The 14,489-nt window shown below is 42.3% G+C and overlaps 1 protein-coding gene across 2 annotated transcripts; it reads right to left on the bottom strand.

Annotated features, from left to right (window-relative positions):
* Window positions 1–1,258: 1,258 nt before the first annotated feature.
* LOC132765277 (zinc finger and SCAN domain-containing protein 16-like) lies at window positions 1,259–12,557 on the bottom strand. 2 transcript variants are annotated; one of them, XM_060759537.2, is made up of 5 exons: window positions 12,407–12,557; window positions 10,697–11,446; window positions 9,053–9,182; window positions 7,434–7,541; window positions 1,259–3,734 (listed from the first exon to the last, which is right to left on the bottom strand). In XM_060759537.2, exons 2-5 carry the CDS (start codon window positions 11,339–11,341, stop codon window positions 3,052–3,054), a joined length of 1,566 nt encoding a protein of 521 aa, XP_060615520.2. In that variant the 5' UTR covers window positions 11,342–11,446; window positions 12,407–12,557; the 3' UTR covers window positions 1,259–3,051. The 2 variants fall into 2 exon arrangements, with proteins under 2 accessions (XP_060615520.2, XP_067321459.1); XM_067465358.1 differs by having other exon boundaries at window positions 9,053–9,179.
* Between the last annotated feature and the right edge of the window lie 1,932 nt (window positions 12,558–14,489).

Raw genomic sequence — 14,489 nt, 5'->3', positions numbered from 1 at the left:
AGCCCTTGCAAGTCAGGAATATCCATTAATTTTATAAAAACATTTTCCCTTAAATATTTGTTAATCTCTCCTACAGATATATAGGCATTTCCCCCTGCAAGCCTTTGCAATCCCTATGCCCCTATATCTCTATCTACATTAATTTTACGTAGGAATTTCACCTCACGTTTGCAAGTCTCTGCATCCTATATAGATATTGATATCAGTAACTATATGGAGGTATCTATATATATCTGTATGTATATGTGTGTGTGTGTACAGTATATATATATTCATATATGATTTTTTCCCTCACGTTTGCAAGTCTTTGCAAATCCTATATAGGTATAATTATCTATATATAGAGAGATGTCTAGATACCATCATCCTCGGAGAAGGAGGGATCACCTAAGTAAGATAGATATATTTGAATATATATATAGGGCTTGCAAATATTATAGGGGGAAAATGCACACACAAATATATATAGAGACATGTCTAGATAGATATGAATATAGATATATAGGGCTTGCAAATATTGCAGGGGAAATGCACACACACATATATAGAGAGAGATGTCTAGATAGATATAAACAGATATATAAGGCTTGCAAATAGTGCAGGGGGAAATGCACATATATAGAGAGGCTTTGAAAATGTTTCAGGGGAAAATGCATATGTGAAATTAGTATATATAATTATAGATCTATATCTAGCTCTGCATTGTTTATATAGAAATTGAATGTTTGCCTGTTAATATGTTGGAAGCTGGCCTGAGTCCCCATGGGGAGATAGGGTAGGATACAAATAAAGTGCTATTATTATTATTATTATTATTATTATTATTATTATTATTATATTATGTTATTGTTGATATTGTTTGACCATATTTTTCCACTTACAGAGCTAGTTCACTGTTTTTCTATGAAATACGGTAAATATTCAAAAACATTTAATTTGCGAATGCCTCTATTAATGTAATTTTATTGCTATCTATTTTTATTTTGAAATTGACGTAGCTTCTGCATTTCCCACCCTCGGCTTATACTCGAGCCAAAATGTTTTCCTAGTTTTTTGTGGTTAAATTAGGTGCCTTGGCTTATATACGAGTCGGCTTATAGTTGAGTATATATAGTATTTAAAGGTGGACAATGAAGGGTATGTTGTGTGCCATGTTTGATCCAGATCCATCAAGCCACAGAGGAGCCTTTGTGGTACAAACAAATCAACATACATACGTGAAATTAGAAATGGTGCAAAGAAGAAACAGCACTCGTGCTACCTTTTCTTGGTCTACTTTATAAAGGAATGTTACAAACAGCATTACAATGCATTTGGAGGCTCTGCAAATCCAAATCAGATTAAAAACAATACACCAAGTTCCATAACCGAACACAACACTTGAACAATTTTCCAAAAGAGTCCCACATCTCCAAAGAAGCCCTAGGGAGGGACCTGCTTGCAAAAAACAACACATTTCAAAGTTTAAGGACTTTCAAACTGTAAAAACCCGTAACAAAAATACAAGCTAGGTACAAATACATAAAGCCACTGTAAGGAATGGGCTTCCCTAGTCCTTTCTACAATAATTATCCATTCAACTCCTATTGGCTACGTCTAATTTAATGAGGGGAAGCGGTGATTCATGGCCCACACGCAGCCCTTGAATTCCACTTTTGTGGCCCACGAAGCTCCCTGCCACATGTCCCTTTTGATGCTCTTATTCATCTAACTTATAAAAAAAATTATCCAATTTTTTGGTGAAGTTCATCCCAAAACTATACAGAAACCTCTTCCCGTTCATCTCTAACGTCATTTCCCAAACACCACTGTTTTCAACTGAGTCCTTCTCAAAATGGTGGGCAAAAATGATGCAATATCACTTCCAGGGGAGTTTGGTTGCATGCTGCAAGTTGCTTCTGGTGTGGGGGCCAGAGAAGCAGATGGCGAAAACAGAAGAACGGCATCCCTCAGGGAAGCATGCTTCCTCCATCAGTGTTTAATATTTACATATTATCAGCCTCTGCCAGAGGGGACAGAGAGTTTCATCTATGCTGATGATCGTGCTATCATCGCCCAAGCAGGGAGCTTTGAGATAGTTGAACAGAAGCTCTCAGAAGCTTTAAGTGCTTTTACTGCCGATTACAGGGAAATCTAGCGAGACACTCGCTGGAACACCTCAGCAAGTGAGAGCCCAAAAGTGGCAGGCTCAAACCCAGAACCTCAATCAATGGCTGATACCCAATGAGAGACTCCCCCCTGGGCACACAGAAGTCTGGGCGACTTGGAAGGCGCTGAACAGGCTGTGCTCTGGCACCACAAGATGCAGAGCCAACCTTAAGAAATGGGGCTATCCAAGAAGTGGAATCCACGACATGTGAATGTGGAGAAGAGCAAACCACAGACCACCTGCTGCAATGCAACCTGAGCCCTGCCACATGCACAATGGAGGACCTTCTTGCAGCAACCAGAGGCACTCCAAGTGGCCAGCTACTGGTCAAAGGACATTTAATCAACTACCAAGTTTGCAAACTTTGTGTTTTGTTTGTTTGTTAAAAAATGCATTGCAACTGTTTGGTCTGCTCTTGACATGATAAATAAAAAAAGCTGATTCAGAATCCATCTAAAACACAGGTGTGTACTTTACATCTTAAGAACACACAAGCATCTGGATGGCATATGTTCTCTATCAGAAGCTCAAGCTGATGTGGTCTATCCAATGCAATTTTCTGAATCAACATTCCAAATAACCAAACTGAATTTAAAGTTGACCAAAAATTGATTTTGGTACTAATGTTGCAGAGTGGTCCCGGTTCAAATGGTCCTTGGTCAAGTGGTCCCTGGTCAAAAAAACGTTGTGAATCACTGTCTTATAGCCATCAATGTTTGGCACAGAATGAAGTCTTAGAGTGGAATGACACCTATATTCAGCACCGAACATTTCCTTATTGCTCTGAAATCTATACTATTTGCCGATAGTTGATAGATGAATTCATGTTCCAGGAGAAGAGCTGTTCAACACTAGATTTGCAAAAAGGCAATTGAAACTGAAAACTGCAGGATGGAACACAGTTAATGTGTGATGTGCATTCTGTGTTGGCTAACCAATTCGCCCATGTGACCAAAGTGTTCTCCATATTGGAGACGTCCAAAATAGGCCTCCTCGATGTGAAGTATCTGGTGGCGCTTCAGAGTGATACTCTTGGAGAAGCCCTTTCCGCAGTAGGCGCACTTGTAGGGCCTCTCCCCAGTATGGATCCTTTGGTGCTCAAGCAAGGTGTCTCTCCGTGAAAAGCTCTTCCCGCACTCGGGGCATTCGTAGGGACTCTCTCCCGTGTGCCGCCTCTGGTGGCGCCGCAGGTGCCCGTGTTGGGTGAAACGCTCCCCGCAATGGGAACACTCGTGCGGCCTCTCGCCCGTGTGAATCCGCCGGTGGATCTTGAGGATTTTTGTCGAGGAAAAGGTTTTCCGACAATCGGGGCATTCGATTCGTCTCCCGTATTTGGAGGCCAGGGGCGTTTTGGATCGGGGATGCTCCAAAATCTCACTCCTGGCACCTGGGAGAATGGACTCGTGGTTCCCATTCACTGGTTTCCTCCACTGCTGCTTTCTGGAAGTACACCTTGGTTCTTCGACCTCTGTTGTTATCGGCGCATCGCTCTCGATTATACATGGGATTGCATGAGATATTTCCTCTGGCTGATCTCCTGCACGGTAAGGATTTCCCACTTTGAGCTTAAGTTCCTTCCCATCACCTGAAAAAGACAATTGGAATGAGAGAGTCTTGACCTCATGTTGGAAATAGCAACTTCCCCAGCCTTTCATATTGATTTGGTAATGTATATATTTGCTAATCTGCATTCTATGAGTATGTTGATTTGCCAGTTTAACTTAATTTTTTGGTGTGGGAGGGGTTACAGACATATGATTGTACAGAGCATGTTCAGACTCTGGACTCCATTTTGTATTCAGTCTGCTTACCACCTCACTGGAGGTGGATGTGTCTGCTGAACACCTCATTGGAGACAGATGTGTCTGCTTTCCACTTCAATGGAGGTGGATATATGTTGCGGTTTGGGATTTAGTAGAGAAGAATCCTTTAGAGCAGGGGTCCTCAAACTGTGGCCCAGGGGTCAAAACGGCCCTCCAAGGTCATTTACCCGGCCCTCGCTCAGGGTCAACCTAAGTCTGAAACGACTTGAAAGCACACAACAACAACAACAACAACAACAATCCTATCTCATCAGCCAAAAGCAGGCCCACACTTCCCAATGAAATACTAATAAGTTTATATTTGTTAAAATTGTTCTTCATTTTAATTATTATATTGTTCTAAAGTGTTTTTTGTACTACAAATAAGATACATGCACTTTGCATAGGAATTCTTTTTTTTTTTTCAAATTATAATCCGGCCCTCCAACAGTTTGAGGGACTGTGACCTGGCCCTCTGTTTAAAAAGTTTGTGGACCCCTGCTTTAGAGCTCAACCTTCCTAATGCCACGACCCCTGAATACAGTTCCTCATGTTGTGGTGACCCCCAACCATAACATTATTTCTGTTGTTACTTCATAATTGGAATTTTGCTCCTGTTATAAATTCTAATGTAAATATCTGATATGCAGGATGTATTTTCATCCACTGGACCAAATTTGGCAAAAATAATCGATACACCCAAATTTGAATACTGGTGGTGTTGCAATCCAGAGCAGGGAACGAGGCCCTAAGATAACTTTCCACCACACTTGGCTGTGAAAAACAATCCTTTTTTATTGAAGAAAAATGGTTACAAAATAAAGGAAAAATGCAAGTCAAAAGCCACAGCAAAATCAGCAAACATGAATTTAAATGGACAAAGCAAAACCAAAAGCCTCACTGGGAAATACTGGAACCTGTTAGCAATCCACTAACCGTACATGATATCCTAGAAATCTTCCCAAACTATGGCCAGGGAACCGGGAGAACTGCCAAGGTCTTCATCAATTCTGAAACGATGCCTGAACTGAGACAATCAGCTCGGCGTATTGCAATTAAAACTCAAGAATTGGTTCATTGAACCGCCCTTCTGTTTTGAAGCCAATGTTTTTAATTCTTGAATTCGGGAGGATCGACGCAAACTGAGTGATTTACTTCTGTCTTCCCAAATTTGGCCCCTTCTGTTGTCATTACAGTTAACAGGTGCAGAAGGGAGGGAAAGTTCAAGGTCTCCCTCTGAAACATTCTCATGAACACTGGTACTTTCATTTTCCAAATCTACAGAAGTTCCTTCCTCACTAATTTCGGGAACATTGGCATTTTCCAAACCTACAGCAGTTTCTTCCTCACTAATTTCAGGAGCATTGGCATCAAAAGGTACATTTCCACTAGCATCAGTAAATATATTTTCATTAGCATCAGGAGGAACAAACAGAGAATCAGGTTCAAGTTCAAACTCAGGCTGAACCCCAACAGGTGGGGGGGGGGGTGGGAGGAGTGTTGATTTTGTCATTTAGGAGTTGTAGCTGCTAGGACTTATAGTTCACCTACAATCTAAAAGCATTCTGAACCCCACCAACGATAGACTTGGGCCAAACTTCCTACACAGAACCCCATGGCTTGAAGGGACTCACTGGTGCGAGCCTCCCTCCAGCCTCGCGCCCTCTTCCTCGCCTGCACATGCGCACAACGCTGGCATGCCTGCTCTCCCCTCCCTCGCTTGGAGTCTCAGAAACAGCCCTCCCCTTGGCTGAGAGACTGGCCAATCACAATGGAGGAGGGTTTTTGATGGGAGGATTCACTGTCTGTTTCCAAAAAGGAAGAGAATAACAGGCAGCAAGATCTTCAGCCTTCTCTGCCAAAGGGGTTCCCAAGACCATCAGAAATTTATGTTTTCTGTTGGTCTTTGGCAACCTCTCTGAAACCCCCTCGCGACCCCCCCCCCCAGGGGTCCCAACCCCCAGGTTGAGAAACGCTGCTTTAGAAGTATGATTATGGACTTCAGTGAGTACAGCTATACCTAAGACTATAGACTAATGATAAAGAATGATATCCTGTGTACTCAATACAGAGAGACACCTACATCCTATTTATAACTGAACGTTAATAAGAAATGTGGCAGTATGATGAATGAATGCAAGTTGTTGAGTAAACAAGATAAGTTATTTTAATAATAATAATAATATACTTTATTTGTTAACCCGCCACCATCTCCCCAATGGGGACTCGAAGCGGCTTACATGAGGCCAAGCCCAAATGACAATTACAATAAAGAAAAACCAAAAACACAAACCGAAAACGCGAACAATATACAATAACATCATAGTTATATAACACACATGAATACATAACAATATGAAAAATAAAAAATATGCACAGGCACAATAATAATGGGCGGGCAACATGTAGTAATCAAAAGGACTATTTTTCAAAGAAGACTTTGGGTTTTTTTTTAAATCTCTGAGTGCATAGTTTAATTAAGAGGTTTATTTATTTATTTATGCTATTCCTACCCCGCCCATATAAGCCTGAAGGCGACTCAGGACAGTGAACAAGTCGGCACAATTCAGTGCCATATATAAAATACATACCTTAATAAAAGTAGAAAAAAAATCACAATGCATTTAAACACATTTAAAAAAGTGAACAATAAAAAATTTAAAACTATGTCTTCATGTTCAGTCCTCATCTGTTCCATCGTCTTAGCCGTTCTTAGGTCATTTTCCGATTCAAGTTTGTTATTTTCAAGGGAGTGTATATGTTTTGGGCAACTGCAACTGCAATTAGAACTGCAATTTCAACTGCAAAGAAACAACCATCCTCTGCTAACCCAATTCAGTAGAGTCTCGCTTATCCAACATAACCGGCCCGCCGAATGTTGGATAAGCGAAAATGTTGGATAATAAGGCGGGATTAAGGAAAAGCCTATTAAACATCAAATTATATTATGATTTTACAAATATTATATTATTTTACATTATTATATTTATATTATGATTTATATTATTATATTATATACTATATTATTATATTTCTATATTATTATTATATTTATATTATGATTTTACAAATTAAGCACCAAAACATCATGTTTTACAACAATTCAACAGAAAAAGCACTTCAATACATAGTAACATTATGTAGTAATTACTGTAGTTACAAATTTAGCACCAAAACAGACAAAGGTTCTTACTTTCTCCCACCCTGGACATTATTCCAGGTGGAAGGCAGACTGCGTTGGATAATACAGAACGTTGGATGAGTGAAGGTTGGATAAGCGAGACTCTACTGTATATTTTTCTAGTGGCATGTCTTTATCCTTGGCAGTTCAAATACATGGTTCTTCAGACCTCACAACCTCTGAGGATGCTTGCCATAGATGCAGGTGAAATGTCAGGAGAGAATGCTTCTAGAACACAGTATTGATTTATGAGTATTTTCTCTCTCCTTCCCTTTTCACCTCTTCAACTCACACCTCTTACCAGGAATATCAGTTGCCACAAGCAGGTTTCCTGCAGGTTCTTCTGCCAACTTGACATGAATGTCCCCTATGCCACGCTCCTCTGTCTTGACCAGAATTCTCTTCTCGCCTGGACAGAAGAAAAGGGAGAGAGAAAATAATCTCACTCACATACTTGTCCACCAGATTTCTTGTACTTTCCTGTTGTTGACTTTCTGCTCTCTCTTCTTGGGGTGTGTAGTGAATCTTACCTAGTAGGCTGGAAAAGAAGCCTGGGTAACAGTATGGCAAACCTCTATTTTTGGAGTGTAAGCCAGGGAAGCAGCCATCTTGAGTGAGGATAGCTAGAAGATGGAAGGAGTTTGAAGTCTCCTGGGATTGGCTAGTGCAGATGGAAGGGGCCAAGTCTTAGGAGGGAAAAGATTTCAGCTTCTGTGTGAGTTGAGAACTGGGAGCTGGTGGGTGAAGAAATGTTTTAGAAACTGGGTTTTCAGGGAGAGAGTGTCTGTAAGACAGGGGCTGATTAACTGACAGGAGAAAGGTCAGAAAGCAACCTGATTTCTTGGGGGAGACAGCACAAGGGATTAGCTCTCTAGACTGAGTTAGCAGGAAGAACTCTGGGAAGAGTTAGCTGATAACTCAGGGGACTACCTAGGATAGGTTAGTCAGAAACTCATTACTATTTCTCTGAAGTAGAGTGAGGGATTTTTGTTACTAGCAGCTAGATCTGTTTGATTAGCTCTGACTGTAACTAAGTGAAGAAACTCATTCTAGCAACCATCAAACTGTGGAACTTTTGTAACAAGTCAAGCATTTTGTGCCTCTCAGAAGTAGTTAGTTGTCTGTTTTTATATATAAATCTTTTTCTATTTAACTTTCAAAAAGGTCTCTATTGTTCCTCAATTTATCAGTAACCCTTTGTGATAATTCCAGTAACTTTAACATCCTGATACTACAGAAAGGCCTCTTATCCAAATAGTCATTTTAGGAGCGAGGGGAAGAGCAGTGTTGGTGAAAGTGGGAAAAGTTTACCTCAAAAACTCATTTTAAAAATCCTAAGGCAACTTGTGTTGGTGGCAGCTTTAAACCAAAAGAAGACTAAAAGACAAGCAGTGTTCATTCTATTATTACACATATCTATCTACATCTCGCTACCAAATTGGAGGCACGGGAGTAGAAAGAACTATCCTGCCCAGACATATTATCAATAAGCCTCTAGCCTCGTGTCACTGGGTGTGATACCACATACATTCCTTTATAGTGGTGTCCAGCGGCGTGATATTTGGTGATATATTATATAGGGATCTGTTATACTGGTGTTCAGCTGTGGGATATTATAGTGAGTATGATATAGGGTGTGTCTCCACTGTTTGATGATACTTTACCTGCCATCACTCAATGCTGGGAGTTGTAGCTTTACAAGATCTTTAGCCTTATCTGCCAAAGAGGGCTGGTGCCTCGCCAAATTACAACTCCCAGGGCTCCATCACACTGCTTTTGCTTGTATACTTTTGCTTTTCTATTTACTGTATATTTTTGATTACATGCACAAGATCTCTTTCTATATACCTTAACATACCTTTTTCCAGTTCAAAGAAAAGCTGCCAGATCTTGTTGAACATCAGTGGAAGACATTCTTACCTGAAGCAGGCCGGCTCCCAGCATCCTCCTGCAGAACTTGCCAAAACATGGTCTGTTGTTCAGGCTGCGTCTGGGTCTCATCCACCATGTGCAAAGACATACCTGTCTCCTTGAGGTTCACCGGTACCTGCTGCACAAGAAAACAGTGTAAATGTACAACGAGGGTTCCTCAGTGCTGGAAGAATCCTCACTATTCTCTCTGATCGCCAACTAAGAAGAGCACTCTCATCTCCAGGCAATTCACACCTATCTCCAACAGACAAGAGTTCTTTCTCCCACCCTGGACTTTCCACAGATATATTATATAAACCCAATTTTCCTAGTTGTCAACAGACCTCACAAATCTGAGGATGCCTGTCATAGATGCAGGTGAAAAATCAGGAGAGAATGCTTCTGGAACATGGCCAGACAGCCCGAAAAACTCACAACCCAGTAATGCCATATCTTGGAGATGGGACCCAAGTCTAAACATGGCATTCATGTATGTTTCAAGTAGGTAAAGGCAAAGGTTTTCCCCTGACATTAAGTCCAGTCGTGTCCGACTCAGGGGTTGGTGTTCATCTCCATTTCTAAGCCAAAGAGCCAGCGTTGTCTGTAGACACCTCCAAGGTCATGTGGCCAGCATGACTGCATGGAGTGCCATTACCTTCCCACCGGAGCAGTACCTATTGATCTACTCAAATTTGCATGTTTTTGAGCTGCTAGGTTGGCAGAAGCTGGGGTTGACAGCGGAAGCTCACGCCGCTCCCTGGATTTGAACCTGTGACCTTTCGGTCAACAAGCTCAGCAGCTCAGAGGTTTAACCCACTGTGCCACTGGGTGCTCCATGTTTCAAATACACCGCCTGAAAGTAATTTTATGCACTGTAATAGTTTCAATAGGAAAAAGGAAGAGGGGCCGACCAAGGGCAAGATGGATGGATGGTATCCTTGAAGTGACTGGATTGACCTTGATCAAATCAAATCAAATCATTTATTTTGGTCATTGACCAGCACAAGGATTGACCTTGAAGGAGCTGGGGGTGGTGATGACCAACAGGGAGCTCTGGTGTGGACTGGTCCATGAAGTCACAAAGAGTCGGAAACGACAGAACGAATGAGCAACAACAATAGTTTCATCCATGAACCATCGGAAAGCAAAGGTATCACTACTTACCAGTATTAAAAAAACCTCAAAAATTATAACAGTAAATAAAAAAACACTCAAACACAGGGGAACTCCAGACAAGAAACAATCAGGGACAGCTAATCACCTCTCAACAAAGGATTCCCACATGCAGTAACAAGCCTCACCAAAAAACCGTCAGGCCATTGAATGCTAATCAAGGTGGCCAATTGAAACATTCACACCCATCTCCAACAGACAAGAGTTCTTTCCCCCCACTCTGGACTTTCCACAGATATATAAACCCCATTTTCCTAGTTTCCAACACACCTCACAACCTCTGAGCATGCCGGCCATAGATGCAGGCAAAACGTCAGGAGAGAATGCTTCTAGAATATGGCTAGACAGCCCGAAAAGCTTACAACAACCCAGTGATTCCGGCCATGAAAGCCTCCGACAAAACACGGATCCATACTTTCCAGGCTTTTGATGGGTTCCATCACGCTGCACACTGTTATGGACAAAATAGGAAATCCTCACCTGCCACTTTCCCGTTTCATCCACTTGCTGGCTCATCATGAAATCCTCCACAAGGGCCACGGCCTGGGAGCAACTGTCCGGTCCTCCGGCTCGGATCCAGGCTTGGAGGTCTTGGGGAAGACTGGCCAGGAACTGCTCCAAAATGAGCAGCTCCAGGATCTGCTCCTTGCTGCGTCTCTCCGGCTTCAGCCACCGACTGCAAAGCTCCTGGAGCTGGGCATAAATCCCTCGAGGGTCTTCAACCTCCTGGCAGCAGAACTGCCGGAAGTGCTGACGCTGTGCCTCCATTTTCAGGGCCTCCGCTCGCAAGATGGCCACCTTGACTTTCCAATAATCCTCCCTATCTCCGGTTTCCAGGCTCTGGAAGGCCTGCTCTGCTTCTCCGCTCAATGCGGGCAACAGCCGGGCCGCCCACTCTTCCTTTGGCCACCGACAGGCTTTGGCCACTTGCTCAAAGGAGGACAGGAAGGCCTTGCCGTCGTCCCACGGGATGGCCTCCGAGGTGATGATGTTCTCCTCTCCGGTGTGAACGGGCTGCATAGTCTTCAGGAACTCCTGCCATTGGGATTCCCAGTGCTGTTGTGTCCCGTTGCCCAGTTGCCCTTTGGTCTCTTGAGGTGCCCGCCATCCTAGCCGGTCAGCCATAAATCCTCAGGTTGAAGCTGTCCTGGTGGGTTCTTCTTAACCTTCTCCTCTTTCCGTTCTAGTCCTTTATGATCCTTCTTTTCTCTTCTGATTAATCCGCCAGACCTAGACAGAAAAGCAAAATAATACCAAAGTGTGATTCCAGGCAAAGTCCTTTAGGGATGGATCTACACTGCCATACAAAATCCAAATTATATGCTTTGAACAGGGTTATATGAATCTATAACCAGGCATGGGCCAACTTGGGCCCTCCAGGTGTTTTGGACTTCAACTCCCACCATTCCTCACAGCCTCAGGCCCTTTCCTTTCCCCCCTCAGCCGCTTGTGAGGAATGGTGGGAGTTGAAGTCCAAAACACTGGCTGAGAGGGGAAAGGAAAGGGCCTGAGGCTGTCAGGAATTGTGGGAGTTCAAGTCCAAAACACTGGCTGAGGGAGGAAAGGGAGGAACTTGAGGTTGTGAGGAATGGTGGGAGTTGAAGTCCAAAACACTGGCTGAGGGGAGAAAGGAAAGGGCCTGAGGCTGTCAGGAATGGTGGGAGTTGAAGTCCAAAACATTGGCTGAGAAGGGGAAAGGAAAGGGCCTGAGGCTGTCAGGAATTGTGGGACTTTAAATCCAAAATACTGGCTGAGTGGGGAAAGGAAAGGGCCTGAGGCTGTCAGGAATGGTGGGAGTTGAAGTCCAAAACATTGGCTGAGAAGGGGAAAAGGAAAGGGACTGAGGCTGCTAGGAATTGTGGGAGTTGAAGTCCAAAACACTTGGAAGGACCAAAGACTGAGAACCATTGCTTAGAATTGTCTTCTTTAAAGAGACTTCATTTCCCAGATGCCTCAGCCATTGTGGCCAACCCCAAAGGATTGTGGGAAGTGGACCGCACATTCCCCAACACCGCTCTAGTAGCCTTGGGTGGCTGGTGAATTGGAAAGACTCCATTTCCCAGAAGCCTCGGCCATTACCGCCCTCGGCAAGGCATTGTGGGGGTTGTAGTCTCTAGGCTCCCTCCGCCTCTGGCTGCAAAAAACCAACCACACCCCCCGTCCCCGCGATGGCTTCTCTCTGTGCCTCACTTTTTCGGAGCCAGGCCTTCTTCGTCGAGGCGGGATTCAGCCCGGTTTCGTGGGGATGCGCCGGGATGGCCCGTTTGCAAGGCTGCGAAAGGGTAGCGATGCTTCCCCGCCTCTTCGCCTGGGATTCAATGGCGGAGCTGCAAAGGCTGGGAAGGGCGGCTCTCGGGCTCCCCCAGCCGGCCGCCTCTGGTATTACAGCTTCTGGCCCACACTCATGAGATGGTGATAAGGATGATGAGGATAACAAAAACAATAATAACAATAATAACAATAATAATAATAATAATAATAATATAATAATAATAATAATAATAATGAGATGGTGATAAGGATGATGAGGATAACAAAAACAATAATAACAATAATAACAATAATAAAAATAATAACAATAATAACAATAATAACAATAATAATAATAACAATAATAATAATAATAATAATGAGATGGTGATAAGGATGATGAGGATAACAAAAACAACAACAATAATAATAATGAGATGGTGATAAGGATGATGAGGATAACAAAAACAATAATAACAATAGTAATAATGATGATGATGATGAGATGGTGATAAGGATGATGAGGATATCAAAAACAATAGTAACAATAATAATAATAATGAGATGGTGATAAGGATGATGAGGATAATAAAAGCAACAATAACAACAACAATAACAACAACAATAATAAGGATAATAGTCATTATTGTTGTTTTATATATATGGTATGCAGTATATGGTGATATGTTTCAATTGTGTTGTGCTATGGGGTCCTGGGAGCTGTAGTTTGGTGAAACACCAGAACTCTTTGGCAGAGAAGGCGAAAGGCTTGCAAACGACAACTCCCACGACCCAATAGCATTGAGCCCTAGCACCGAAAGGGGAGTCATGCTTAATCTCACTCAACACAATAGACTTCTCCCTTGGAAACGTAAACCCATCCACCCGGAACAGCCACCCATTGTTCCTTCAAGGCAACCTTCCTTTCTTCCAGCCGATGCCAATCCACAAGCATTGTTTACCTAAAATAATTCTCTCTTGGTCTGATGGGCAGGAAGGGGAAGACTCAGACATAAGAGATGGATTCAGGAATTCCGCAAATAAGAACTTAATGGAGTTTCCCAATATCCTGTGCGCCAATCCCAAGAATAACAAAGCCAGTAGACCTGATGGGATCCCTGCTGAAATCTTTAAAGAGGGAGGACCTGAGCTGACACACCAACTCCACCAGCTCATAGAAAAAGTGTGGGTGACCGAGAAAATCCCAGCAGATTGTCCGTATTTTCCCCAAATCATTCGTATTAATGATACAATAAACAGAACTATGAGTAAATAATCCTTACACAGTAACTATAAACATGTCTTGATCTTCTTCCAACTTGTTTAGTCTTCTCAGTTTATATCATTGCCATTGTCTACTCATATTATTCTTAACTGCAAATACCCAAGTTTGTTGTTTTAACATAAAGTAAGTACATAGTCTATATTTATCTAACAGTCGTATATCCTGTTGCACTTGTATGCAACTAAATAGATTTGATTTGTTGTCTAAGGCTTTCAGGGCCGGAATCACTGGGTTGTTGTGTATTTTCTGTGCTGTATGGCCATGTTCCAGAAGCATTCTCTCCTGACGTTATGCCCACATCTATGACAGGCATCCTCAGAGGTTGTGAGGTCTGTTGGAAACTAGGGAAATGGGGTTTATATATCTGTGGAAAGTCCAGGGTGGGAGAAAGAACTCTTGTCTGTTGGAGGTAGGTGTGAATGTTTCAATTGGGCCACCTTGATTAGCATTTGATTGTCATGATAGTAAAGCTCTCCGAGATTTACTATCTTTTCGTAGAGCTTGTAAAACTTATTTATTTAGGCTGGCATTTGAATCTGGTTGATTGAAATTTTTCTTTGTTTTGAAATGTAATGTATTGCATATGTATGTTGTAAACCGCTCCAAGCCTTCGGGGAGTGGCGGTATATAAATTCGATTAATAAAATAAATAAATAAATAAATAAATAAATAAATAAATAAATAAATGACTTTTCAATAACTTTAAAGCATAGGTTCTTTTTATTGCAATTTCCAATG

The sequence above is a fragment of the Anolis sagrei genome, chromosome 2, assembly GCF_037176765.1.
Source record: "Anolis sagrei isolate rAnoSag1 chromosome 2, rAnoSag1.mat, whole genome shotgun sequence".
NCBI classification, from domain to species: Eukaryota; Metazoa; Chordata; class Lepidosauria; order Squamata; family Dactyloidae; genus Anolis; species Anolis sagrei.
The sequence above is the reverse complement of the archived record's forward strand: the minus strand, read 5'-3'. Positions and strand labels throughout refer to the sequence as shown.